This window comes from Anopheles coluzzii, chromosome 2 (assembly GCF_943734685.1).
Source record: "Anopheles coluzzii chromosome 2, AcolN3, whole genome shotgun sequence".
Lineage (NCBI taxonomy): Eukaryota > Metazoa > Arthropoda > Insecta > Diptera > Culicidae > Anopheles > Anopheles coluzzii.
Genome location: NC_064670.1, coordinates 58,762,618 through 58,788,711, shown reverse-complemented (window position 1 = coordinate 58,788,711; position 26,094 = coordinate 58,762,618). Strand labels below are relative to the sequence as shown.

General features: G+C 38.5%; 1 protein-coding gene across 6 annotated transcripts in view; it reads right to left on the bottom strand.

Annotated features, from left to right (window-relative positions):
* Positions 1-18: 18 nt before the first annotated feature.
* Positions 19-26,094, bottom strand: part of LOC120948773 (transmembrane protein 132E) — a 56,655-nt gene continuing 30,579 nt past the window's right edge. For all 6 annotated transcript variants that reach the window (XM_040365477.2, XM_049605214.1, XM_049605213.1 and 3 more), the window contains exons 4-15: positions 5,952-6,134; positions 5,629-5,869; positions 5,415-5,558; positions 5,137-5,339; positions 4,732-5,056; positions 4,425-4,672; positions 3,752-3,944; positions 3,070-3,685; positions 2,781-3,000; positions 2,598-2,718; positions 1,503-2,420; positions 19-1,392 (exon numbers count right to left, since the gene is read on the bottom strand). In XM_040365477.2, coding sequence (XP_040221411.2) covers positions 1,378-1,392; positions 1,503-2,420; positions 2,598-2,718; positions 2,781-3,000; positions 3,070-3,685; positions 3,752-3,944; positions 4,425-4,672; positions 4,732-5,056; positions 5,137-5,339; positions 5,415-5,558; positions 5,629-5,869; positions 5,952-6,134 — 3,427 coding nt within the window. In that variant the 3' untranslated portion in view covers positions 19-1,377. The remainder of the gene's footprint in view (positions 1,393-1,502; positions 2,421-2,597; positions 2,719-2,780; positions 3,001-3,069; positions 3,686-3,751; positions 3,945-4,424; positions 4,673-4,731; positions 5,057-5,136; positions 5,340-5,414; positions 5,559-5,628; positions 5,870-5,951; positions 6,135-26,094) is intronic.

The window sequence follows — 26,094 nt, the reverse complement described above, 5'->3', positions numbered from 1 at the left end:
TATATATATATATATACAGACTTATGTTGTTATATGCATGTTAGAATTATTTTTTTCACAAATATGAGTAAAATTATTTTTTTCTCTTCGTTCTTTGCAAAGTGCATTTGCTGACTAGAATGCAGTTGTGTTAAATGGCCTTGTAATAAAAAGTTATAGTTCCACCATTTATCAAATCATTGCAGCAGTTGTAATGGATTCTAAATTCTAGTTTGATAAACAAATTAGGCGCCAAAATATAGGCTGTATATTAGCCACATTCATCTTGAGTTACGACAGAATTACGGATTTGTGGTAATGTTACTTATGCATGAATGTTATATGTTTTTAATTGTTTTTTTTCGGAGCGTAAAACAGCTTTACATTATCAAGTAATTCCTCTATTCCACTTACGCTTCCACTTTAATACATTTGTACAAGACTAAAGCATACACGTATTAAAGCACTGGGTACATGAATTTTGCATGAGTCGTATGACTTGAAGAATTTCATATCTTTGTAAGTACAGCAAACGTATCACTGAAAAATACCGTTTGAATTGTACTCTAGTAGTCAGTACTGGGTTTATTTATTATTTTTGTTTTCCAATTCAATACGTGAATTTTGCTTTGTAAGCTCACATGATATCAGGTGCAATATTTTGTTATGGTTTTGTATATTTAAGCTAGACTTCAACAATATTACCAAGTGTGGTTATGCGATTACACTTATGTATTTTATGATCACTGCAAAATCGCTTTTTTATAGATCCGCTTGACAAGTACAATATAACCCAACATGTTTATCAGTGGTTCAAATTGTACTGATATTAAAAAAAAATGTTCTGAGCAATGAGCAGAAATGTACAAAATTATACTGAATCTGCAATGATGATTATAACTACACATTACTGACGTAAGCGTATCTTAATATGTTATTATGAATTGAGATTCTATTTGATGGCAATAAAGTAATACGTTGTTAAGTATGTTTCTAGCTCGTTTTAAAACAAAAAGCATTAAACAATTATTAAAAATTAGTTCAATTAAAACTATTACACTATGGCACCTAAAAATTAAAACATTTGAAATAAAACATAACCCTGAACGAACGACTTGTGTTTGAATCATTCAGTACCTATGAAAGGAGTGAACACGACCATATTTTTGCAATGATATGAGGCAGATTTTGCGTTGATTCAATATCGTCATCGTATCGTATAATATCGTCATTTTTTTATGCATAAGACTCACTCAAATGTTCAAAAAATTGCTCTAAGTTAGAATTTTTTATAACGGCAATACTTGATGGACTAGACAGCGGAGATTTTGCAACGTTTCTGTACTGTTGTTGAAATGTTGCTAATATTTCGCGAATCTTTGCAATGATCTCCTGCACTCAGGCGTTTGATTCCTGAAATATAAAAAAAAGTTTAGTGAATGCCATAAATACTTGGTTCTTTAAGTTAGCGATTAAACTGTATTAAATAGTAAGCATACATTAAAGGTAAATCTTCATCATACCTTTAGATTATCGAAGTAATGCATAATTTGTTCATAATCCATATCTAGATCATCTAATCCTAGACTCTCTGCCGGTCCTAGTTCGCTGTCTGGCGTTGTGGAAAACATAGGATTCCCCACCACTGTTGGTTTTTTTTTAGTTTTCCTCGATGATGCCATCTCAAAAGCAGCACAAGATGAGTCTGTAGCTTCCCTTTTATGATTATCATCTCTTAAAGATTGGTCTAATATGAGTCTAAAACCACCATCATCATCTGATGATCCCGAAATAGTTTTTTGACAGAACTCCTCTTTAATCTGTATTGGATTGAATTCGGTACTCAGATCAAGAGGAGATTGATCTAACGTATGTTTTACATGTTGCTGATTTAAACCTCGATGAATTTGATCATAAGTTTCATCGGATAATACTGACGGCTTAGGACGATCAAAGGGCTGATGGTGTTTTTTAGATTGATTAATAGTGTCAAATTTAAACGCAGTTTTTTGTGCATTTGGTTGTTCTACTAAGCGTTCAGCCATATGTAAATCTTTTGAAGTTCGATGTTGTTGATGATTTCTTTCGTCTTTTTGGTAATAACTGGAATTTGAAGCGGGTACTATAGAAAACCCCATATTTTCAAACGAATGCGGTGATCCATTTGATCTTCTAGCTATAATGTTTTGAGTTGATTCGTTTTGTTTAGCTTGAGAAGAATTCCCATTGCTAAACAGAGCTACATTGATTTGATGCTGAGTGTGGTTTATGTTTCGTTTTTGCATTCCAGAAGCATTGTGTATCTGTATTCCACAACTAGGAGCAATGTTAGAGGAAATATTATCCACACTATTGAATGGAATGCTGCTGCTGTTTCTTGGGGCACGATGATGATAACGCTTTGTAGCCTTTAACTGAGCAGCAGTATCAATTGGCAGTTGCTGAATAATTATACCGATAAAAGATAACAAAAACGACGAACGATTATATTTTAATAACGAACCATATAGGCAAATGCATCAGTTGTAAATGCATCGTTTTTTCTTAAGGAAACAACATATAAAAAATACGGCTTAGACAATCCTATTCAATAAAACAAAAAGTTATATATTCTGTACCTTGTTGGAACACTGAGCCGTTACTCCTATATTGCGATGTGGTGGAACTGGTGGACGGTACTCAATACGGTCTACAACTGTTGTTGCAAAACTAGGTTGAGGAAGTGATGGTGCATCTTCACTAAAATGAAAATGTTAAAGCATAATTAGCACTGTTTCTATCAGTAAACTTTTGCAATTTACCTGATGGTAGGGTTATGATGAACACGCTTTTTATAGGTGCCAGAATCTATTAATGCAACAGGTGTTTCGCTTACTGCGTTTACTGCACGATTTTGGAATGGCACAGATGAAGGCAACTGAATATGATTAGGGTTATCGAAACTATTTATTTGCGAAGCATGTTCGATCACCTCATCGTACTTTGAGTTCATCGGATTGCTAATAATATGCATTCGGGAATCTATTTTTGTAAAGAAGTTTTTAAGATGAATCAACATTTTGTTACCACCATGTTTCATAACATATTTACCTTTATATTGGGGAGCTCTCTCTGCAATATTATCTGTATTTGAACGATCTACAGTTGCCCGACCTAACCAAACCCAATCATGTGCATTAGTTGCACAAGATTCGTTGCCTTTGCCAATATCAAACACACTTGAATGTCCCATGCCATCGCGGGCACTAGCTTCACCATTAGCATCTATCACAACTGGTCGATACTTCGATGCATATACTACACATGACATCACAAATATGGCAATTGCCAAACAAAAGGCACTCAATACAACATACATGCCAATTTCGAGCGTAGATGCATCACCATGCACCAAACTTTTGTTTGACGAAAATACTCCGACCATTCCACTGTTGCCGCTAATAATGCCACCACCTCCAGTGCCGCGGAGATGTTGTCTGGTAGAATGCACAACAGGCGCAGAATCGTGATCATTGCTATCTTTCAGTGGGATCCCAATAAGTATATCTTCTAGATCACTCAATTCTTTTCCCGATTTAGTTCGGTCTCTTCCGATAGCGCCGTCATTTTGAACTGCATCTGATTTTATATTCTTATCCGAACTACTAAAATCAACGTGTACGGATGCAAGAGCGCTAATCAACGGACCAACAGATATTTTCATTCCCTAGGAATAATTAAAAAAAAATACAATTACAATTGTTTCAACAATTTGTCATTTATAATTACATACCTGCTTAGAAACTGGTACATTTTTACGTAATCGACATTCTTCTGAAAGAAGTAAAGTAACACGTAATAACTCTCCATTACCCTCTCCGACTGCAATCACTCGTGGGTGATGGGATGCAAGCATAGGCGCAAATGCTACTACCTCGGTATCAAGACTTTCGACCAGCAGGAAATAATCATCAACTGATATATCCCTGTAATATGAACAAATATTTAATGCTATCTTTCCTCAATTTTTCGTCTAATAAAGCATAACTTTAGCTGGCATCGCGAAAGAAATGGTTTAAAATTAACAGTCGTTAAAAATTAACCAGAGTCGTTAAAAATTGCTAGAATTTGACATCGCGAACGCATTGAGTTCAATTGTAAATTTTAACGACTGGTCCTATGCCGTCGTTAAACAAACGACTGTCAAGAGCGTATGCGATACAAATTAACAGTCGTTTAATTATACTACTCGAAGTTTTCCCCCGTGTTTGCCTATATGCGATATCGAGCAGTCGTTAACTGTTTTGACGATCGTTTATTTTAACAGGAATGAACAACAAATGAGCTCGGTTAATCCAAAATAAACTTTAAACGACTGTTAAAATGTATTCATTTAATCGCGATGCCGGCTAATATAAAAACATCATACAGTTTATCAAACAGACAGGCCAATATATATCACTAACCTCAGCGGGGTCCTCGAACCATCAGAAAATTCTAATTCTATATCTAATAGTCCTTCTTGATATTGTGCAGTCAATTTACGCGTCACTGTAGTTTCTGCTATATAACCATTATCAATAGAACCATCGCCCGATATTGACAACTGCAAGCCGGAAACAACTTTAACCATTAAACGTGTAATGGTCACTTTGTCACTGCCAACTCGCACTTCTCTGGCCCCAATGACCCTCCCATTTATTGGAGAAAGCACCTATAAGATATAAGATTTGTAAGAAAAACAATATAAAAAAGAACAAACAAATGCACTACCTGAACATCAGTGCGACCCATCGCACGGCCTTGAAGTGTGCGCCCTCTTAATGTGGCAATTTTTGGGTCTGCTACACGTAGCAGGGATTGTACCAGATCTGTTACTCGAAGGCCAGTTCGGCGAGATATTAAATAACTAACACGCCCTGAATCTTGATCCACCGCTACGAATCTCGCAAATACTTCCACTGGACTTTGCTGATATCTTGCACGACAAACACTGCGTTCGGAAGAAATACCATTTATAAAATCATCGGCATGATGGGCCCAAACACCACCGTTGCTATATGCTCGTTTTTTACGACGAATGGGTTTAGCGTGCACTCTGCAAGGAGTGTAAGTGTTAGTTACACAATTCTTTAAACATTCGTAATGTCTTAATATCGGATTTTTTAAGTTGCTTACGTGCTATGATCGTCTGGAATTTTCCATCCTTTGATCTGTGATAAACGAAAGTCTGCGACAGATACCTCTAAAGGAAATTCGGGCATCCACACTGTAAATCGAGCCAATCCGGCATATGTACCATATTTCACCAATATTGAGGCATTAGATGAACCTCTGACTTCTGAACCATCAACATATACTGAACTACACGAGGAAGATACCTACGAAAAGAATAAATTATTGTTTATTATTCAGTTTATTAGCTTGTTTATAAAATCAAAGTATGTGTCTATTACCTTCATAACACTTTCGTCTTCTGTCTGACATGAAGTTTGTAATGTGACATCTGCCATCTTTCCGGCCTGTGATACTATAAATACTTTCATGGCTTGCGACACTTGTCTTCCGGTGAGAACAGCCGTGTTCATAAGCTCCCAATTCTATAATACAGGAATAAAATTTTGATAAATAAAAAGGATTCCTTATTTCGTATATTGAACAATAACAGACCTTTGCTATTGGTAAAACGGCTTGGATATCGTCTTTAAGTATTTCAAGTTTTGCGACAATCTTTTTTCGACCTTCTTCTTGGAATACGGTACTAGTTTGTGAAGAAGATTCAGTCGTAAAATCCGTCTTCAGTTTTGGCCCATCATTCACATAACTAACAGACCATATGATTCGCCCACCATCCCAATATTCCTTTGTATCATTTGAAACTTCAAGTAGCCATGAAAATACTTCTAACACACTAAAATCACGAATCAATAGAAATGTTATATTATTAAAAATGATTATGTATAATGTTGATCATAATTTCCTAATGTTCTTACGCTTCATTAGAAGAAACATCCTTTGTTCGACTTCCTCCAGTTGGACTATCTGGATCCTGGTCTTTGCGAAAAGCAGTAACACGAGCCACAGTGTGTTTCGTGTTTTCCTTTTCTACCGAGACGTTCCACTCATCTGACGACGCTACAGCCCCTAAAATACGCATACCTGCTTTGACACGCGCCCTATAATATTAAAACAAAATCAATGAAAGGTATATCATACGGTTATTTTTAATATTATAGCATGCTAACTACAGTCATTATCCGATATAGGCTATCGTACGGGACCGACAGCAATAGCGTATCTCGGGTTTTTGCGTATAGCAGATTGCAATACAAAAAGAGTTTATACTACCGGTTCAGGGGTAAAAAAATCTGAAACTGAATTTTGAATTGAATATTTTAATTGGAAAACAGGTATCTTTTTTACAAATTTGTTTCAACATGGTTTTTATAATATAAATAAAATTCAAAAAGAGCATAAAATATTTCAAAATTTAAAAATAATCGAAAAAACACATGGAGCTATCACATTATAAGGAATCGCGTACTGCGAATTCGTGTATATCGAGTATCGCGTACTGCGGACAATTGCTGTATTATAGGGGAACTGGGGGTAGTTTCGACACCTTAAGGTTTTCCTCTGATTGCAATACTTTTGCCAATGTAAACTTACTAGTAGACATCGAAAAAGCTTTTTTGGTGTATTATGTACCATCTTACGAGAAACTACGGTTCCTGGATTGATTTTGATAACATTTTGATAAAAATTAAAAAGTGCGTTTTTTGTTGCGTCACAACTGCAGTGCGGGTAAGTTCGACACCATGATGGGGTAAAATCGACACCTTGGGTGATTTCGACACATTGGTTTAGGCTTTTAAAATAACAAACTCTGATGGCCTGTAGTTTTCATTGAAGTTCAACAAAGTATTTCGTACCAATTTTATGAAAAATTAACACAAAACATTATTGAAATATACAAAAAAAAATGAAGTTACAAGCAAGAACAAAAATTTCATTACAAATAGCATCGGACCAGACTCCATATAGTAGAAGCTGCGGCGATAGCATCTGGTTTACGGAATAATTGGTTAAGATTCCTTTAAAAAAATAACCTGGCCTTCTTCCAGTAATCTTTTTCTTTTTTTATAAAATCGAAGGGTGTTCAGTTTTATTTTTCTCTGCCAACTCGAAAGCCAAAAGGCGAACATCGGTCAATATGATTCCAAACCAGCGACTATTTTTTTCTTCAGTTAAGCCTACCCGGCCTAATGTCTGCCTAAAATACGGTCAAAGCCATAACAATATTAATTTTCATAAGCCTAAACCATACACAAAGTACATGTTTTGAGTCCGAGTTTGGCAAACGGTCTGTGAGAGAATAATAGCTAAATTTGTTGAAATAACGCCACAATTCCTTAAGTCTCAGAAGTAAAAACTTACATCGGCTGTCAATCAGAACCACCATGGGTTTATTTTGTTGTTTTTTGAAATTTGACAGGTTTCTGATCAGTGAAATGTGACTCAAATATTCGAAACGGTTGACATAAATAATATGTATACGTTTTTTGTCTTCAAAAAGTTCTATAAATACAAAAACGGCAAGGTGTCGAACTTACCCGCAGTGTCGAACCAACCCCGACTTCCCCTAATTTTCAATACATATTTGTGCAAACGTATTTGTAAAGGCCAGGGGACATTGTCCGTACTCGCTAGTGTAATTTTTGTGAACGCGTACGCCGCCAAGCGGAGGCGGATGTAAGGTAGAAACTGGTATAATTTATCTGTCAAAAAACGCTCCAGGAGGCTATAATTTTACACAATGATGAATAGAGATTTGAAGATGCGGATAAATGTTGCGCAGCGCTTTGTATGAATGACAATTTGTCCTACAACAACACCTAACGGTCTAATTTGTTGCAATTTATGGAGGTTGGTCAATATTTTAAAGTCTCGTCGAAAATTGATGGGATACCAAGTATATATTTGACACAAAGATTATATCGACTTCTAGCTTGCGCTATTCGCCACCAGATGCGTTAGTGGAAATAAAAATTACACTAGCGAGTACGGAGAATGCCCCCGGCCTTAACATTAAAGCCGTCGTTAAACAAACGACTGTCAAGAGCGTATGCGATACAAATTAACAGTCGTTTAATCATACTGCTCGAATTTTTCCCCCGTGTTTGCCTATATGCAATATAGAGCAGTCGTTAACTGTTTTGACGATCGTTTATTTTAACAGGAATGAACAACAAATGAACTCGGTTAAACCACAATGAACTTTAAACAACTGTTAAAAAGAGTTCATTTATTCGCGATGCCGGCTACTGCTTGGGTTTGAGATAAACAGGCGTTACGCGTAACGCTACTATAACGTAGAGAGCTGAGCCTTACTTTTACCGAAACTTTAAATAAACTTGGTTGATTTTTCATTAGTTGTACCAAGGTCCTTGAAAGAGAACAGGTCCATGCAAAGCTCGTTGCTAGGTTGCCATTTTCAGCTTGTTTTTGACAGATTCATGAAAAAGTAGTTACAAACAAACTTGTAATAGCTAAAGCGGAATAGTAGACGATTTTTTTATTGGGAACTGGATTGCCGGTTACTGGTGCAGTTACCCTGCAAGATGTAAACGAAAAACGAATAAAAAATAGGGTAAAGAAAAGATTAGCCCTTTACGTTGATTTGGAAAAAAACGTTACAAGCATTATCAGGGTTTTCGAGGATTATATAGACATGTTCAGCGAGTTGTAGATTCGTTCAGGCATATAATAGACTCTTTCAGCGAGATATAGAATTGTTCGGAAGTAGGTGTAGACATGTACGGTTATACTGTAGAGCTGTCACTTTCGTACCCCTTGGACTGCAGCTTGGATCGTTCTCATCAGGATGTAAACAAACGGTTTTCGAAAAAATATGCTTTTTTCACCTAATCTACGTATTAAACAGCTTGAGGAATGATTATTAGCTATTTTTAGGATATTTAAGAATGAAAAATTGAATGCAGCGGCACAGGGTGTAAACAAACCAAATGACAACACTACAGAATCGCTGAACATGTCAACGCCTACTTCCGAACAATTCTATATCTCGCTGAAAGAGTCTATTATATGCCTGAACGAATCTACAACTTGCTGAACATGTCTATATAATCCTCGAAAACCCTGTAGGGGAAGTTAGGTAAAGACGGACACTGCGGGTAAGATGGACACTTCTCATAAATGCATGAAAAAAGTAATTTTCGAGTAATTCAACAATGTAGCATCCAAACTGAAGGTAAAACAACACATTTGAGAACATTTTTGGCATAACATATATAAAATTGGTTAAATCCACGAACAAAACAAATTTTCAATCATGTGCACCCTTGTGGATCTAATTTGACTACTACCGATCTTAAGCTCTACAACTTGTATTGTTTATATTTCCGGAAGTTTTATTTCATGAATGGGTTGTCGTGATCATTAATGAAAAAACTGGCGAAAGAACGAGGATAAAAGCAATACAAAATATTGTTTTTGGTGGTTTAAACATTCTGACACCAAAGCGGGAAAGTCGGACACCTTGTTGTAGGGAAAGATGAACACCGAATTTATTGATTTTTTTACTTCTTATATCAATTGGTGATGAATATATTTCTTCAAATACCTTAAATAAGGGTATTCCGATGCTATAAACCAATCAGTAACTAGAGAAAGTATTGAAATAAGCGAGAAATGAAACACCGGTCAAAATAGTAACCACTCGTTATGCTATTACTCGCTCGACGCTGATGAGGCGCCTCACGAAATCCAATATCTTGTCACGACTTGGACAACTTTAAGCAATAAAAAGATGAGGCCCCACGACATTGTTCAGGAATAGATGAGAAATTCTATGGGATTACAAAAATCAAATGTTGAATTTTGACATGGTGGAAAATGGATTAAACTATTAACAAGTCCCTCATAAATACTGGGGTCGTGGGCTTTTTGCGGAGAAATTTCCTAAAAGGATGTTCTAGACTGTTGTTCTGTAAGCTGGAGCAACGTGAGCTGTAAGTGCGCGATATGTCAATAATGCTTTAGATGCTGCATTCTACGATATATTACAAGCGCCGTTTACAATTCCTAAATTCATGGCTGAATGAATCGCCGTTGCAATAGGCCAAGAATTGGTTTATAAACGTACCAGGACGTGGAAAGCGATAGAATTTGTTAAAATACTGTAAAACTCTTCACTTTCTAACCTTTTCTACAGGTGTCCATCTTACCCTTCATGGTGTCCATCTTTCCCATATCAGGTGTCCGTCTTACCCGAACATTTCAAAACTGCACGAAAAAAAACATGTTTTTCATTCATGAAAAAAAACGCAAAAATCGATGGAAATTTAAAAATTTCAACACATTTTCTGATAAAACATGAGTGTAAGATAATGTATGCACATTTTCATGGTCGTTGAACTTATATATCCCTAGATTTTTACCATTTCCCTTAACGTGTCCGTCTTTACCTACCTTCCCCTAATATTTCCAAGCAACATGTAAACCGCAAGGCACCTTACACCAACTGTTAAAGTGTTGTATACAACAACAACAGCAATCCTGCTCTTTGTATGGGAATTAGAAGATTGCAATTAAATTAAGTTTAGTGTAACATTTGAACATGATCTTAAAACTTATTCTCATACCGCCATACCCATACAACAATTTTCACCAAAAATTCACCTCAAAACCTCTTGATTTCAGCAAAACAAGAGGTTTGGTGAATTTAACGTCATATACAAACTGCGGTTTGCAAAAAAACCCGCTGCGCAAAGCGACGGCAGAAATCATGGAGTTCTGAGAATTTTATCATGCCTTCCTTTTCTCTCCAACGGCAAATTTGTCGAGCAGCTCGTCGAGCTGCCCGTCCCTGGCTCCGCCTCATACCCCTCGCCTGAGCGCGCTGTCGAAGGTTTCGATGTGTTGGTGCGTCAGACGGCCAATCGCTGTCAGCCGTCGTCCGTGCTCTTTCCCTCCCTAGCGCTATCTCTTTCTCGCGTGTGGTTACAGGGTTTTCAATGATATTATTGACGTGTTCAGCGAGTTGTTGATTCGTTCGGGCATATAATTGACACTTTCAGCGGAATATTGAATTGATCGGAAGCAGGCGTTGACAAGTTCGGCGATACTATAGAGCTGTCACTTTCGTACCCCTTGGACTGCAGCTTGGATCATTCTCATCAGAAGGTAAACAAACGGTTTTCGTAAAAATATGTTTGTTTTAACTAATTCATGTATTAAACAGCTTGGGGAATGATTATTAGCTACTTTTAGGACTTCTAAGAATAGAAAATTGAACCCTGCGGCACAGTGTGTAAACAAAACAAATGACAGCACTACAGAATCGCTGAACATGTCAACGCCTGCTTACGAACAATTCAATATCTCGCTGAAAGTGTCAATTATATGCCCGAACGAATCAACAACTCGCTGAACATGTCAATAATATCATTGAAAACCCTGTAATGCTCGCGAGCTGTTGTGGCGCCTAAAAATGCCGTTAACAAACATTGCGGCGATGAGGTTGCATTTTCACAAATCAAACCAAAAAAGCGCAATGAGTTCAAACGCTGCCACGTAAAAATGACTATGGAATCGCTAGTTCACGCTGAAGGGTTTGCTGTGCAATGCACTTAATTCTAATTCGCACTAACACGCCCGCCGCTGATTTTCATCAACTTTCCTTTCCACCAGCATCTAGAACGTAGGCTGGAAAGTTCACTGGCAGTCCCTGGGGCCTGCCATCGATCTGAACTAGGCATGGGACAATTGTGCGAGACCTATGCCGCACACTCAGTTCATTATAGTGTGCGGTTGATCGCCGCACGCGAAAAAGTGAACGGGTAGGTCTTCCGCACGCATACAGAACTAAATGAAATGTGCTCTGAAAGAGATACAAGATAACTGTCGGTGTCATAGACTGAACGAAAAAAAAACATTCGTTTTGGGTCGGCAGAATTTGTCACACACAACGGCACAAGAAGATCGATCGCACTTTGCGCGAGAAAGATTGCACATATTGCTAGCGTGATCAGATTGATCAATCGCACACAGCCGCACAAAAAGAACTCCTGCCGCACACTGACCCCATACTGAGTGAGAAAGAACACTCATAGCCGATGGGTCATTCGCACACAGCCGCACGCGTGTTCAGTTGGGTCAGTCGCACACTACCGCACAAAAAGAACTCTTGTCGCACACTGCCGCACGCGCGTTCTGTTAGTTCGGTCGCTCACTGCTGCACGCGTATTTAGTGGGGTCAGTCGCACACTACCGCACAAAAAGAACTCTTCGCACACTGCCGCACGCGCGTTCTGTTAGTTCGGTCGCTCACTGCTGCACGCGTATTCAGTGGGGTCAGTCGCACACTACCGCACAAAAAGAGCTCTTGTCGCACACTGCCGCACGCGCGTTCAGTTAGTTCAGTCGCACACTGCCGCACTCGTATTCAGTGGGGTCAGTCGCACACTACCGCACAAAAAGAACTCGTTAAGCGCACAGCAACATAAAAGAGAAAGCTTGTAGATTTTACTCGTTTAGATTAGCTTTCGTTACAAATCAACTTAAGTATATACAGTTTGTTCTCGAGCTACGTTTTCTAAGTTCTTGTGTGCAATTAGTATAATTGGCTCAAAGGATTCTCAAATGCAAGATAAATTACTGTTTTACCAAAAATTTTAGAACCTCTTAAAAACCAGAAATTTTCAAATTTTCTGCATGAATTGTGATACATAAATGGTTTAATGTAAAAACCTAGTTACCTAGTTATGTATGAACCGCGTATCTCGGACTGACAGTATTTATAATTAAAAATGCAGCCTTAAAAGCAATAACTTTTAGTTCTTGCATTAAAATCTCAATAAAATTAAATATGATATTTAAAAAAATGGTACTTAGCTCCAATTGAGCGACTGACCTACCGCACGCGTTCAGTTCATCATACTGAACGAACTACATCGCACGCGTTCACTGAAAAGAATCAAATTGCCCAAGCCTAATCTGAACGTGTTAAGCATTAAACATAACTTTGTTACACTAAGCTAAGCGCAGCTGTGCCGTCTGCGCAAGGGTATGAGCGTGCGTGTGTGTGCACAACTGTCGCCAAATGTGTTTTCTTCCGGAATGTTATGATCCATCGGTCAAAGAAAGGAAGGTGTTGATGAAAGGCGGAAAGATGAATTGAGGCACCTGTCAATGGTAACTGATGACCGGGAAGAGGGAGTACTGACACACAGCTGTAGGAAGATTGAACAGTATACTTAAATTTCCAGCGGATGACGGGGGGGGGGGGGGGGGGGGGGGGCCATAGGACCCCTACGATCATCGGTCACAGGCCCTAAAATTGTTGTCGCCAAGGGGGGGGGGGGGTGCAAATGGTTCTCCTGCCACGGAGCCCCAATGACCATCTTTCCGGGGGCCCTTGTCGCTAACACTCTGTCCACTTGTAGACATACGGCATACTACAGACTAGAGATCTTCGGTGACCGCCTAGTCCGCCTACCGTTAGATCCACCGCTGGTTCATGACGGTGTTTTTTTATCGTGGAGGTCGATAGATCCTTCCCCCTGCAGCGTATGCATCGAGCAGGAGACAGTGTGGCAGAATGCAAGTTACCCGCTGGATAGGAGCGGTCGCGCGGCACCGCCATCATTCCGCACATCTGCATGCCTGTCGTGGGTTCTAATCGCGTATGAACCGTCCGCCGTAGCTAGAACTGACTATCCGGCTACGTGGTACTCAAGTCCTGAAAAGGCCGGCATGACCGCGTTGGCTATTACGCCAATAATAATAATAATAATAAGAACAACTTTCCATAGCAGTCCACACTCGGGGATGGTTTTTGTTTTGACTTTGGTGCTGCCGGTCTACCGCTGTGGGGCGACAAATGCACGGAATGCACTCGACCAAAACATGAACCTACCCATCCGAGCCCATTCCAAGGCATTGCCGGTCAATCGGCGTCATGATAACTACTCCAAACCAACAAGCCACCAGATTCTGGACGGACAGGTGCAGCACCATACGCGCACCGTAATAAACAAATCCAGAATCCTCTTTTGTATGGATTCAATTCAAAATGTTGTTTCCACTTGCGTCCGCTAGCTGAATTAGAAATAAATGTGCTACATATCACATGTACGTTTGCTTCGATCGTGTGTCTTTTTAATACCCTCAACAGCAGAGCCGGTCGCAAAGATTGTGGTGCCAATCCAATGGTTGTGTTGTCTCTCAGGTAGCGAGATCGAAAATGCATGGACTTTGTAGCCGCAGCGGATGAAAAGCACGCACGCACGCACGCACGCACCCACCCAAAGCGCGCACGCGAACACGCACTCATCACAAGTCCCTCCCCCCATCGCATGATCGATTACGGCTACCTTATCGGAAGAAAGGCTGGTTCAGCTTTCTTGTAGCGCATCCTCATGCAAAACGCCGGGCGGGGTGGGGGATCGCGGCATGATAGAGTGAACGGTCACTTTCCCCGCGCTGTATGTGTGCCTGTGTGTGTCGAGACCCGAAAACTCGAGATAGATTTCGGCACATCTAAAAAAAATATTTTATTGCACACTATACAATGTGCTACATGATGCATAGAAGGTCGTTAAAGGATCAAACATGTTCAAATTAAAAAAAATATTAGATTAGTGTTAGAAGTTCTCCTACGCTTGTTTTAAATAGGCTTGGTCACCCTCGATTGGCAGGGGCATCGAATGGTCTCATCAGCAGCGGTACGAAATAAAATAAACCATCAGTATACCGATAACACTTTAAATCCGAAACCAGCTACTCCCGCATCGTCTCAAGGTCACACACAAATTAATAAATGCTAACACCCACCAATAAGTATACACAACCGCAATGCACATATATGAATCAACGCATACACTACAACACCCATTCAGCTGGCGGCGGAAGGCACGGGTTGAAGCGCAAGTAAGGCAGGGCAGGGTGAGGGAGGGAGAAGAAGCGGACAAGAAAATGGGCGCCAAAAATTTTAAATTTTTTGACCGTTTTTTTGCTCCGCCGCCAAAAATAGTTCGTCCATTTCGCCAAAATAGGGCGCCAAACCTGCGCAGGCCTGCGCAGGAATCGCTGAAGTCCAGCGCGGGGAACGGGCAAACATTTGCGCTAGCCAGCTCAGATTTTGCCCCATTTCCTGCGCAGGAAGCTGCTCGAATTTGCGCTGCGGGATCATTGTCACGGAACCTTACAAATATTACTGCGCGGTCGAATCAGGAATCGCGCATCGTATCGATAGAAGAAGGGAGTACGAACGAGGGGGGAGAAGAGGAAGCACAGAGAAAAACGATGCACATTCAGTCATACATTCTTATAGCAGTAGGCAATTCGCGAAAATATGAAATCGGGAGAGTATATTTTAACGCTCGCGAATGAGTGCAAGCAGGTGCGGTATAAAAGATAAAGCAAGGCAGCCCAGTTTTTGTTCAAGCTAGGTCCAAAATGTTTCATTGGTAAGTGGCTGAAATTCTTGCACAACATATTTACTTATCATTTAAAAAGCTTTTCCAGTCCAGTTTGAGTAAAATAAATGAAAAAAAATCTTTTGCGGCTCAAAATTGTTTGGTACAATGCTTCAGTAAGCCGCCGCCAAATGCACTGGTGAAAATCGAAATTACACTAGCGTGTACGGTGTCCCGCGGCCTTAACACTTCACTTTGACGCAATTTCAAAATTTACAGTGTATAAACACATAAAGTCCAAAGCATTTTGCCAAACAATGAATTTGAACGGTCTCCCAGTGGACAAGTTTTGGTCTAAAATAAAAAAAACCTCATCCGTGAACCATAGCACATAATGAACTATCGATCGGTCATTGGAAACCGTACCAACACCAGACCGCGGGTAAGTGTTATCCAACGATAATCGTGAATGTTGGCACGATATCGACCGCGTGTGATCGGACAGGGAACAGTAATATTTACAAACATTAAGCTGACTTGAAAACTCCATCAAATACCCAAAATACCCGGCAGATGACGTACAACACTCATAAAGAGAGATGACACGATTAGATTGTGCGACAACCAAATCTCCGAAATTAGGGTCAAATCGGGAGCAGGTCAAATAGGGTCAAGTAGGACAGCTGATCGAGAGACAGGGCGCCATCGAAAATCGCGGCAGTAGCAAAAGTTTAGTAAATAATAAAAAACACAAAGCCACACAAAGAAATAATGATACGGCCAACCAGGCCGTCCTTACGAGAAATAAAAAAAAACACACACAAAGCCAGTTCTTAAAACGGCTATCGATCTACTCAAAATAAATAGATAGCTACATCCGTAGCAACAGTAAAAAAGGCATTCTTTTGTTTATATTTTTGTTTATTCTTTTATGTTGTTGTTTATGTTATGATTATGTGTTTATGTTTAGTGTTTTTTTGCTTATAAAAATTAAAATTGTTTTGATTAAAATTATTATGACACAAGCATAAATTTTCTCATATTGCCATCAAACCAGCTTAGTCAAGATCAACAATTAAGATTCATAAAGGACAAAAAATATATTTCCGTGAGATAAAATCTTCACCTACGCTCGTTTGATATTAGCTTCATAACCATTGATCGGCATGGCAATCAAATTGCCTCATCAGATACGGCACGCAACGAAATGCACCAATATGGCACTAATATAACTTCAATTCCAGAATTCATCGGTTCACGCATCGTCAAGGTCGTAGGTAAAACAAACATACAGTGCAGTGCATACATTTGATGTACAATCATCAATAAAGAGATGGAATGGAACGCGCAAATCAAAGAAAAGGGGTGGGGTCTGCTGAACGCTAAAAATAGAGAAGGTGAGCGGCCGGCCACTGGAGTGAGTTAGTGTGATAAATATTTTGGCCACTTAAATTTGGTCCGGTACTTTTATGCCAAAAAACGCCACGTGAAAAAACTGCAGAGGCTCGCAAGCTATTAAATGCGAGGGCGCTGGGGCTGTGAATTTGTATGGCATGCCTCGCACCACACGCCCTCGCAAATCGCTGTCAATTGCATGGCCGGGTTACATGGCGACCTATATAAAATCAAACATACTACAACAGCAGTAGCACAATCACACGGAATTACAAAATTTCGATCAATTTTTATTTTTAGTTTCGGAGCCGAAATTTACTCTGGCGTGTGGCGCAAGTCGGTTCAGTTCACTTTTAACGTTTTTATTTATTTATTTATTTGTTCCCATATTTGTCTTGATCGATTCGGCTGAGACAATTTAAATATAATATTAATTCTACCCTATCTCTAACTATATTGGGTTGTGACGCCATCCAAATTAAAAAATTAAAAGCAAGTTCCGTTTGAAAGTATCAATAATTATGATAAGGTCGAAATGCTCAGACAATATATTTAATTGCCGAGTCATGGCAATGAGCGGTTCATTGTCAGCGCCTACACGTATGGTCCAAAACAGGCGAAGTCATACAAAATCATGAAAAAGTTTGCGCTCTTGCGTTCCGGTGTCCTCTCGACATTTACCGAGCCAACCCGAATAGTTGTGTTCGTTAAACATGTGTGCGAATCAGGTAGCAGCATTTGTACTGCTTACCTGTCGTATGCCACTGTGATACCGAGTGAGACGCATAGACAACACATCAAAAGGACATGTGTCGCCGTGAGGAAACTTTTCTGTGTCTCTTTTGCCTTGTCTTTGCCTTTAGATCCTGATGGGTGAAGCATGCATACCTTTCGGGCACGTTCGTGGTATAAGCCCTGTCCCTCTCATGTTAATGGTGAAGATAGAAGCGTATGCAATCGGCGTGAGCAGGCCCGTGGACGCCGTCTGTACGCAGACATTAGCTAGCTCCATGTAGTGTCCCTCTAGTCTCATTTTGCAATAAGTTTCTGGAACGGAGTGTCCTCAAAGGTGCGTAAATATTATTTTTTTCTAGTGAAAAAGGCGCATCAAATTTTTACCACAAAAACACTTCACTTTGAAGCGGTGTTCAAGTGTTTGTGACCCCAATAGAAGGCAGCGAGAACGATAACTAGGCATATTATTGAATCCCTTCAAAGGACCGCATTTTAAAACAAGCCTGGTAAATTTCCGATGTATACATTCAATTCTGTTGATCGCTGAGACACCATGCGGGAACTAAACAACGGAGCAGTACTCCACGCATGATCGTACAAGACCCGTAAACAACGATTTCAGACATAAGGGGTCATATCCACGGGTTTGTATGATAATGAAACCAAATAGTTTAAACGCCTTACTCAACGTGTTGTCAATGTGTACGTTAAAATTCAAACCCTCGTCTAAGGTAACTCCTAAGACATAAGATTCTTTACGACGGGATGGCAAACAACCGTTCATAAAATAATAATAAATAACAGGATTCTTAAGTCTACGGTACGATACACTAAAATAATTTTCAATGGCAAGTTCCATGTCGTTAGAAAGGCACCAGGTACTGAAAGAGTTAATAAAATCTTAGAGCAAGAGACAATCGTCATGGGTTTTGACATGTATGAATATCTTCACATTATCTGCGTACATTAAACAGTATTTGGACGGGACGGAATAAATTAAATCGTTGATGAATAATATACAGGGGTTTCCGATAGAACTCAAGACCGCAAGACACTTTGAACCGTTTGAATGGCTAAACACTATCAAAAGGAGCTTTCAGGTCGGTGTATAGTGTATCCACTACCGATACCGATTGTCAAAGGAGCGCATACAAGTAGATACAAAATCTAATAAATATGTTGCAGTAGAACGTCGAACGAACGAAACGAACTGCACTTACGGCATTAAAGCTTGATGCACAGTGATCTAAAATATTTTGGCTCCTGCACACATATGTAAAGCCCCGGTAGTTTTCTATGACGGATTTATCACCTTTCTTATACACCGGGAACATAATAGACGATACCCACTCGACGAGAAAGGTACCAAAATATAAAGAAGCTTTAAATATACTTCAAAATTGGACGATTAGAAGGCTTGTACATCGCTTGAAAACCACGGACGGGATGCCATCAGGCCTTGAATCATAAGAACATTTTAGTTTTGTAATTGCGATTTCAATACCGTTTATTGTTGGCTAGATATCAGAAATATGTACATCAACAGCATCACGAATCGACTCAGGCAAAACTTGACTGAACCGAAAAAATGCCAAAAAATGTAGCAGGCTCTGTTTTGTATCAGGCTATGCTGAATTATTTTCCTCATTCCAATTTCAACCTGCGTCATATTTTTCTACAAACTACAAAGAGCAAATTTGAACGCAAGGATCCTGAAGGTGCAAGGAAAATATCTTTAAAATAGGAATAGGAAAATAAAATATAAAATAGGAATACGATAGAGTGATGTAACGACTAGAGACATGATCGATAAACGTTGTAAATCATCTGTAGGAGAAAGTTCGCATGGTGAGAGTATCTCGAACGAACTTGATGTTGGAACGGTTCAAATATCGCAAAATGATTTGTTAATTGTTAAGATGAAGTAAATATTGCTCTGCAAATAACGTTGTTGTGGGCCATTCTGACGTTACCTTTAGCTAACGGCAATTTCTAATATTGAAGCCAGATTTTAGTTTAAACAACAATACAAAATTTAACACAAAAAATTGATTTAAAAGGTTACAAAACTTAAATCGCATTATAGGTTTGAAGCCCGCATGCGGCTCGCGGGCTGCTTGGGAGACCCCTGCAGACATCTGCTTTAGAGGATCAGAAGAGAGTGAAAGATCGGAAGCTAACGTAACACTCTCACCGCTCTTTTAACATGTAGTTTGTATTCCACAGAAATCCAGTGCAGAATCTCAGCGCGATTAAAAGATAAATACTAAGAGATAAGAGTAACACTCCTCTATATAAAAACAGCGACAATTTAAATAGCATTACCTAAAGTCATACAGTCAATTTCCCAAACTCAATCAAATGAGTGATCAAAAGCTCGAAGATGAATGGTAGCTGCAGTGGCATACATAAATTGGTTTGCTTCCATTTATTTTGAGAGTGCCTTGTTCAGTGATGCGTACATGACACAATAGCGTTCTAATAGCCTGCTCTCGCTCTGTTTCATCTTGCGAAATAACATCGACGGATCGAACTATGGAACAGTTATGGGTCAAAATTCGATTGGGCAATATTTTTGTTTATATCGGTGCCATATATATTCCACCGTATAACGCATATAACGACATAATTGTTAACAAACATCTGGAAAGTATACGCGAAATTTCATCACGCATGAGAGATAACGATCTCCTGCTTGTCGCTGGAGATTTTAACAAATGGGACATTACGTGGTCCAAACTCAATGCAGCCGATGTCGAGGATGTACCATTGCGCTCCACTTTCATGCACTATAAACCGTCATCTAAGTCTCGAAATAATCATATTTTCATCGATGGTATGGCAGCAAACGGCCTTTATGAATTAAGCAACTTTAGAAATTCCATGAACCGACAACTCGATCTAATTTTTGCTAACTCCAACGCCGCTGAGATCTGTTCTGCCGTGTCTAAATCCGAACCGGCCCTGCTCAAGCTCGACAATTATCATCCTGCACTCGAATGGTCAATACGTCACTATGATCCTCATGCGTCTAGCTCCCATCCAAGCAACACACATCAGCAACGATTAAATTATTCAAAGGCTAATATCGTCGAAGAATAATCGTCTGGAGGAAAGAATAATTCTATTCAGTTCTACCCTTTAACTGCTCCAACTTTCCATCTGTTGACGAAGCTGTTCATGCCTTCACGATTTTCATGAAAGATGCTCTACAATCCTGTACGCCAATTATGCACCAGAAACGCTCTCCAGCATGGAGTAATAACAGGCTTATCATCCTCAAACGAGCCAAAAACAAAGCCATTAGCCATTAGGGAAAATCGTAACAACGCGATACATGCATACCGTCAGTATAACCGATCAAGATATAAGCAATATATAATTATGGTAACACTATGGGCGCACATAGATTACCATAGTTAGAAGCAAGATGACGAAGCTGTGAAGTATTTGACAGAGTAATACAAACGCGTCTCACGGACTGCCCGAACTCGTTATGCCCGGAGGAATAACGTAGCCTGTCGTGCACTCGATCGCTCTCTTTGCGTTCAACCTTCACCCAGTACGGTTCGATAATAAAGTGTGTTTAAAATAAATAAATTATAACGACTCATAATTGGCGCAGCCGGTAGTAGTCTGGTGTTAGTAAGATTTAAAAACAGTGCAAGTGTAGAGAAGTGAAAATCTCACAATAAGAGTATCCGGAATTCGTTCCGTCCCATAGCGATCTTTAAAGCTACGGCGATTTGCGATACCGCCGTTTCTTATCACCCGGACGTTAACGACCTCACACACACAAGCGAACGGAACGGTAAGGTAAGCTTTTAACAGCACGTGTTAAGCGCTAACAAAAGTGAACAAAGAGCCGGGCAATTAACCTGTCCGCTCCTAATGTGGAGAAGCAATTCTGAAATAACTATTTCAGATAATTCAACGGAAGAATTATCGCAAAGTTCATTAACTTTCGATCCTATTTCTATCGATATCGACATCGAAAATCTTTCATTGGAAAGCAAAATGGCGAATGAAGCTGATCTCACGGAACAGATTAAAAATCTTTCTATTGTGATAAACCATATGGCGGAAAAAATAACCCAGCACGAAGAATGTTTAAATAACACGGTTCATGTGCGCGAACAAAGAGTAGAAATTGAAACTCAACCAACAGCGTCAACTGATTTCGGAAGTATGTTTAAAATACCCGATCCCATAAAAATGTTACCATCATTTAACGGGAATAAAAAACAATTAACGTGTTGGTTAAATACAGCTGAGGAAACATTAAAAATATTTGAAAGTATTGTGCCACCAAATACTTTTCGAATTTATTTCACTGCAGTACTCAATAAAATAGAAGGTCATGCAAAAGACGTATTGTGTGTCAATGGCACTCCTTCTAGTTTTAGTGAGCTTAAAGCTATTTTAATAGACGCCCTAGGAGACAAAAAAGAATTGTCATCTTATAATTGTCAATTATGGCATAACCGCATGGATGGAAGTGTTGAAGAATATTATAAAAAAACTAAACAGATAGTGTACAATATAAAATCTAGTGCTAAACAAAATGCAAAATACAGCGCTCAATGGGACGTAATTAATGATTTTATAGATGAGTATAGTTTAGCAGCATACATAAGCGGATTACGCAAGCCCTATTTTGGCTATGCACAAGCCGCTCGTCCAAAAAGCATCGAGGAAGCGCATGCTTTCTTGTGCACATTCACGTCTAACGAAAACAATAGAAACTTCAATACAGGAACTGGGTCGTTTAAGGCAAATAATTTTTCAAACGATAAAATAACCAAAACACAATCATTAGCTATCAACAAACCTAATTCATATAAAATAGAACCAAGGAATAGTAAAATAGAACCGATGGAAGTCGAAACTACTAAGAGCAGGTTGACGAGAAATAATGCTTCTCTTTATAACAATGAGATTGTTACCAATTCGGAAGATGACGAATTATTGGTAAATTTTTGGGAGGCACAAGGGAACCTCATGAAAAAATAGTATGTAGTAATAGTAATAGTAATAGTAATAAATTATATTCCTTATATAGAATGCATAAATTTAAAATCTGGCATTATCATAAAATTGCTTATTGACTCGGGAGCAAATAAAAACCTTCTGAGGCCCGGAAAAATCAAAACTAATATGAAAACTAAATCATCCCAGATAAACAATATAAATGGTTCTATTATCATAGAGAAAGAAGGAAAAGCAAATCTTATAGGGTTTGGCCTACCCCTGTTAAATTACCATGAAATTAAATTTCATAAATTTTTTGATGGACTAATTCATGGAGCTGAGTTCATGGCACAAACTAAAGCTAAATTGGATTTTGAAAACGAGACAGTTTCTTTCGAAAACATTACTGTACCGTTCGTAAAATATCATCCCTTAGACTATGTTTACCATCATATCATAACCATTAGCACTTTAAGCAATGGTGACTGGTTTATTCCTTGTCATCTAAAATTAAGTGACGGAATAATTATTGAACCAGGCTTATATAATTCAACGAATAAAAAATCTGTCATTAAAATAATGAGCAAATCCTCCAGTAAACCAGACAATTTAGGAACATTTGGATTAAATGTTAATAATTTTGAAACTATAACACCTATCCCATTAACTACTCAGGATGAATTTCGAGGATATTGAGTCGAGGATATTGAAAAGATTATACGGTCAAACCATCTGTCTAACTTTGAGTTAGATGAGCTTTTAGGAATAATTCACCAACATCAGCAAGTATTATTGAGAACTAATGAAAATTTGACAGCAACTAACGTGGTGAAACACAAAATAGTAACGAAAGATGAGGAACCCACTTACACAAAAAGTTACAAATATCCACATCATCTGAAACATGATGTAGAAGAACAAATCAAGGAATTATTAAAAAGCGGTATAATTTCTCCTTCATGTAGCCCATACTCATCACCCATTTGGGTGGTTCGAAAAAAAATGGACGCCTCTGGAATGAAAAAAATCCGAGTGGTTATTGACTATCGTAAATTAAACGACAAAACAATTAACGACAAATACCCGATGCCTCAGATCGAGGAAATTTTAGATAATCTTGGCAAATCCTCATACTTTTCCATATTAGATTTAAAATCTGGATTTCATCAAATAGAGATGGACCCTTCACATCGGGAAAAAACGGCATTCAGTACCCCTAATGGTCATTACGAATTTAACAGAATGCCATTCGGGCTCAAAAATGCCCCTGCTACCTTTCAACGGGCAATGAACGGTATTCTTGCCGAGTTAATTGGTAGAATTTGTTTTGTGTATTTAGATGACATAATTGCTATTGGAAAAGACTTGCAAACCCACTTAAAAAATCTTTCAGTGGTATTAAAACGTCTAGCTATGTTGAATCTTAAAATTCAGCTAGATAAGTGTGAGTTTTTACGTAGAGAAGCTGAATTCTTAGGACATGTTGTAACATGTGAGGGAATCAAGCCAGACCCCGAAAAAGTAAAAAAAAAAATTTGGAATGAAAATTACCTACATCTAAGAAAGAAATCAAGCAATTACGTTACAGAACCACTATGAAGCAATACTTTCAAAAGCCTTCCGTTTGTTAGGATTTATTTTGCGTGTTGCGAAAGACTTCAAAGATCCATTCAGTATAAAAGCTCTGTATTGTGCAATTGTCCGTCCTACCTTAGAATTCGCTAGTATTATTTGGACTCCGACACAGCAATATTTAATAGATAGGCTAGAATCGGTTCAACGTAAGCTCACTCGTTCATTGTTTTACCGTCTCCCATGGTCTCGTAATTCTGTTTGTCCCTCTTACCGTACAAGGTGCCTGCTATTTGGACTAGAACCTCTGCAACATAGAAGAAAGACGGCACAGTGCTTATTTATACACAAACTTGTTACCGGATCTTTAGACGCCCCGTCAATTCTGAGTAAATTGAACTTTCAGGCCCCCAGTAGAATGTTAAGAACCAGGACATTATTTAACATAGAATTCAGATCGACTAATTTTGGATCAAACGATCCTTTATTAAAAATGTTAAGTGCTTATAACTCGCTAGGAAACAATGTCGACTTGAACTCAAACTTAAACAATTTACGGACCTTTTTACATAGCTTAATATGACGCTTCCACAGTTTATGTTGTTTTTTTATTATTTTTATTTGATTGATTGACAGTTAAACTTGTTATGTTTTTTGATGCGTTTTTGTTAGCACTGTTCTTTAGCATAAACTATAGAAATAAGTATGTTATGTAAGCTTATACCAGCTGGATAACTTTCGGAATAAATAATAATAATAATAATAATAATAATAATAATAATAATAATAATAATAATAATAATAATAATTCTTGGGGTTAGCTGGATATTATAGAAGATTTATTAAGAATTATTCGAAAATAACCAAACCACTTTCAAAATGTTTGAAAAAAGAGGCAAATGCAAGCTTTGAAAGCGAAGAGTTTAAACAAAGCTTTGAAAAATTAAAAACAATAATCGCATCAGACCAAGTCCTGTCATACCCTGACTTTACGCAGGAATTCATTCTTACAACCGATGCAAGCGATTACGCTCTCGGTGCAGTTCTGTCGCAGATACAAGATGGAATTGAAAAGCCTCTAGCATTTGGTAGCAGAACACTGAATGATACTGAATTAAAGTATTCCACTACAGAGAAAGAAGCGTTGGCGATTGTGTGGGCAGTACAAAAATACAAGCCTTATTTGTATGGTAGAAAATTTACACTCGTTACAGATCACAAACCGCTCATATTTATAAAATCTTCAAGCAAAAATTCGAAACACGTTTAGAGTTAGAAAATTACGAGTATGATATCAAGTTCAAGGAGGGCAAAGCCAATGTAATTGCTGACGCCCTGAGTAGGAAATCGAACGATGAAATACAAGTCAACACAAATACAGATCACTCAATTATAACAAATCCTGCTAGTAGCTTAAGCAGCTATTCTGACGTAGGTACCATACACTCCGCTCAAACTGCATTATACCTGACTATTTCATGCATTATAGCGAAAGACCAATTAATTTTTATAGAAATCAAATTGTATTTGAAATAGGACAGCAACCGATAGAAAAAATAGAAACGCCATTTTTAAACTATAATAGAGTTACAATACAAAAGCCAGAGTATACAGAAAACGATATCCAGGAACTGCTTAGAAGATACCATAATGGAAAACAAACTGCTATACTTGTCCCACAATCTTTATTTCAATCGTTTCAAAATGTGTACAAACATCATTTTGACATTAAAGGTCACTTTGTTATTACTGCTACTATGATAGAAGACGTAACAAACGAACAGCGTCAAGATATTATCGTGCAAAAGGAACATGACAGAGCTCATCGTGGTATTCATGAGGTAGAACAGCAACTTAGACGATCTTACTTTTTCCCTGGTATGGTTAAAAAAATAAGAAAGTGGAATAATGCATGCCAAATTTGTTTCCAGCACAAATACGAACGGAAACCATACAATATCAAAGTGTCTCCTAGACCCATAGAATCAGCACCTTTTGTCAGAGTTCACATAGACATCTTTGG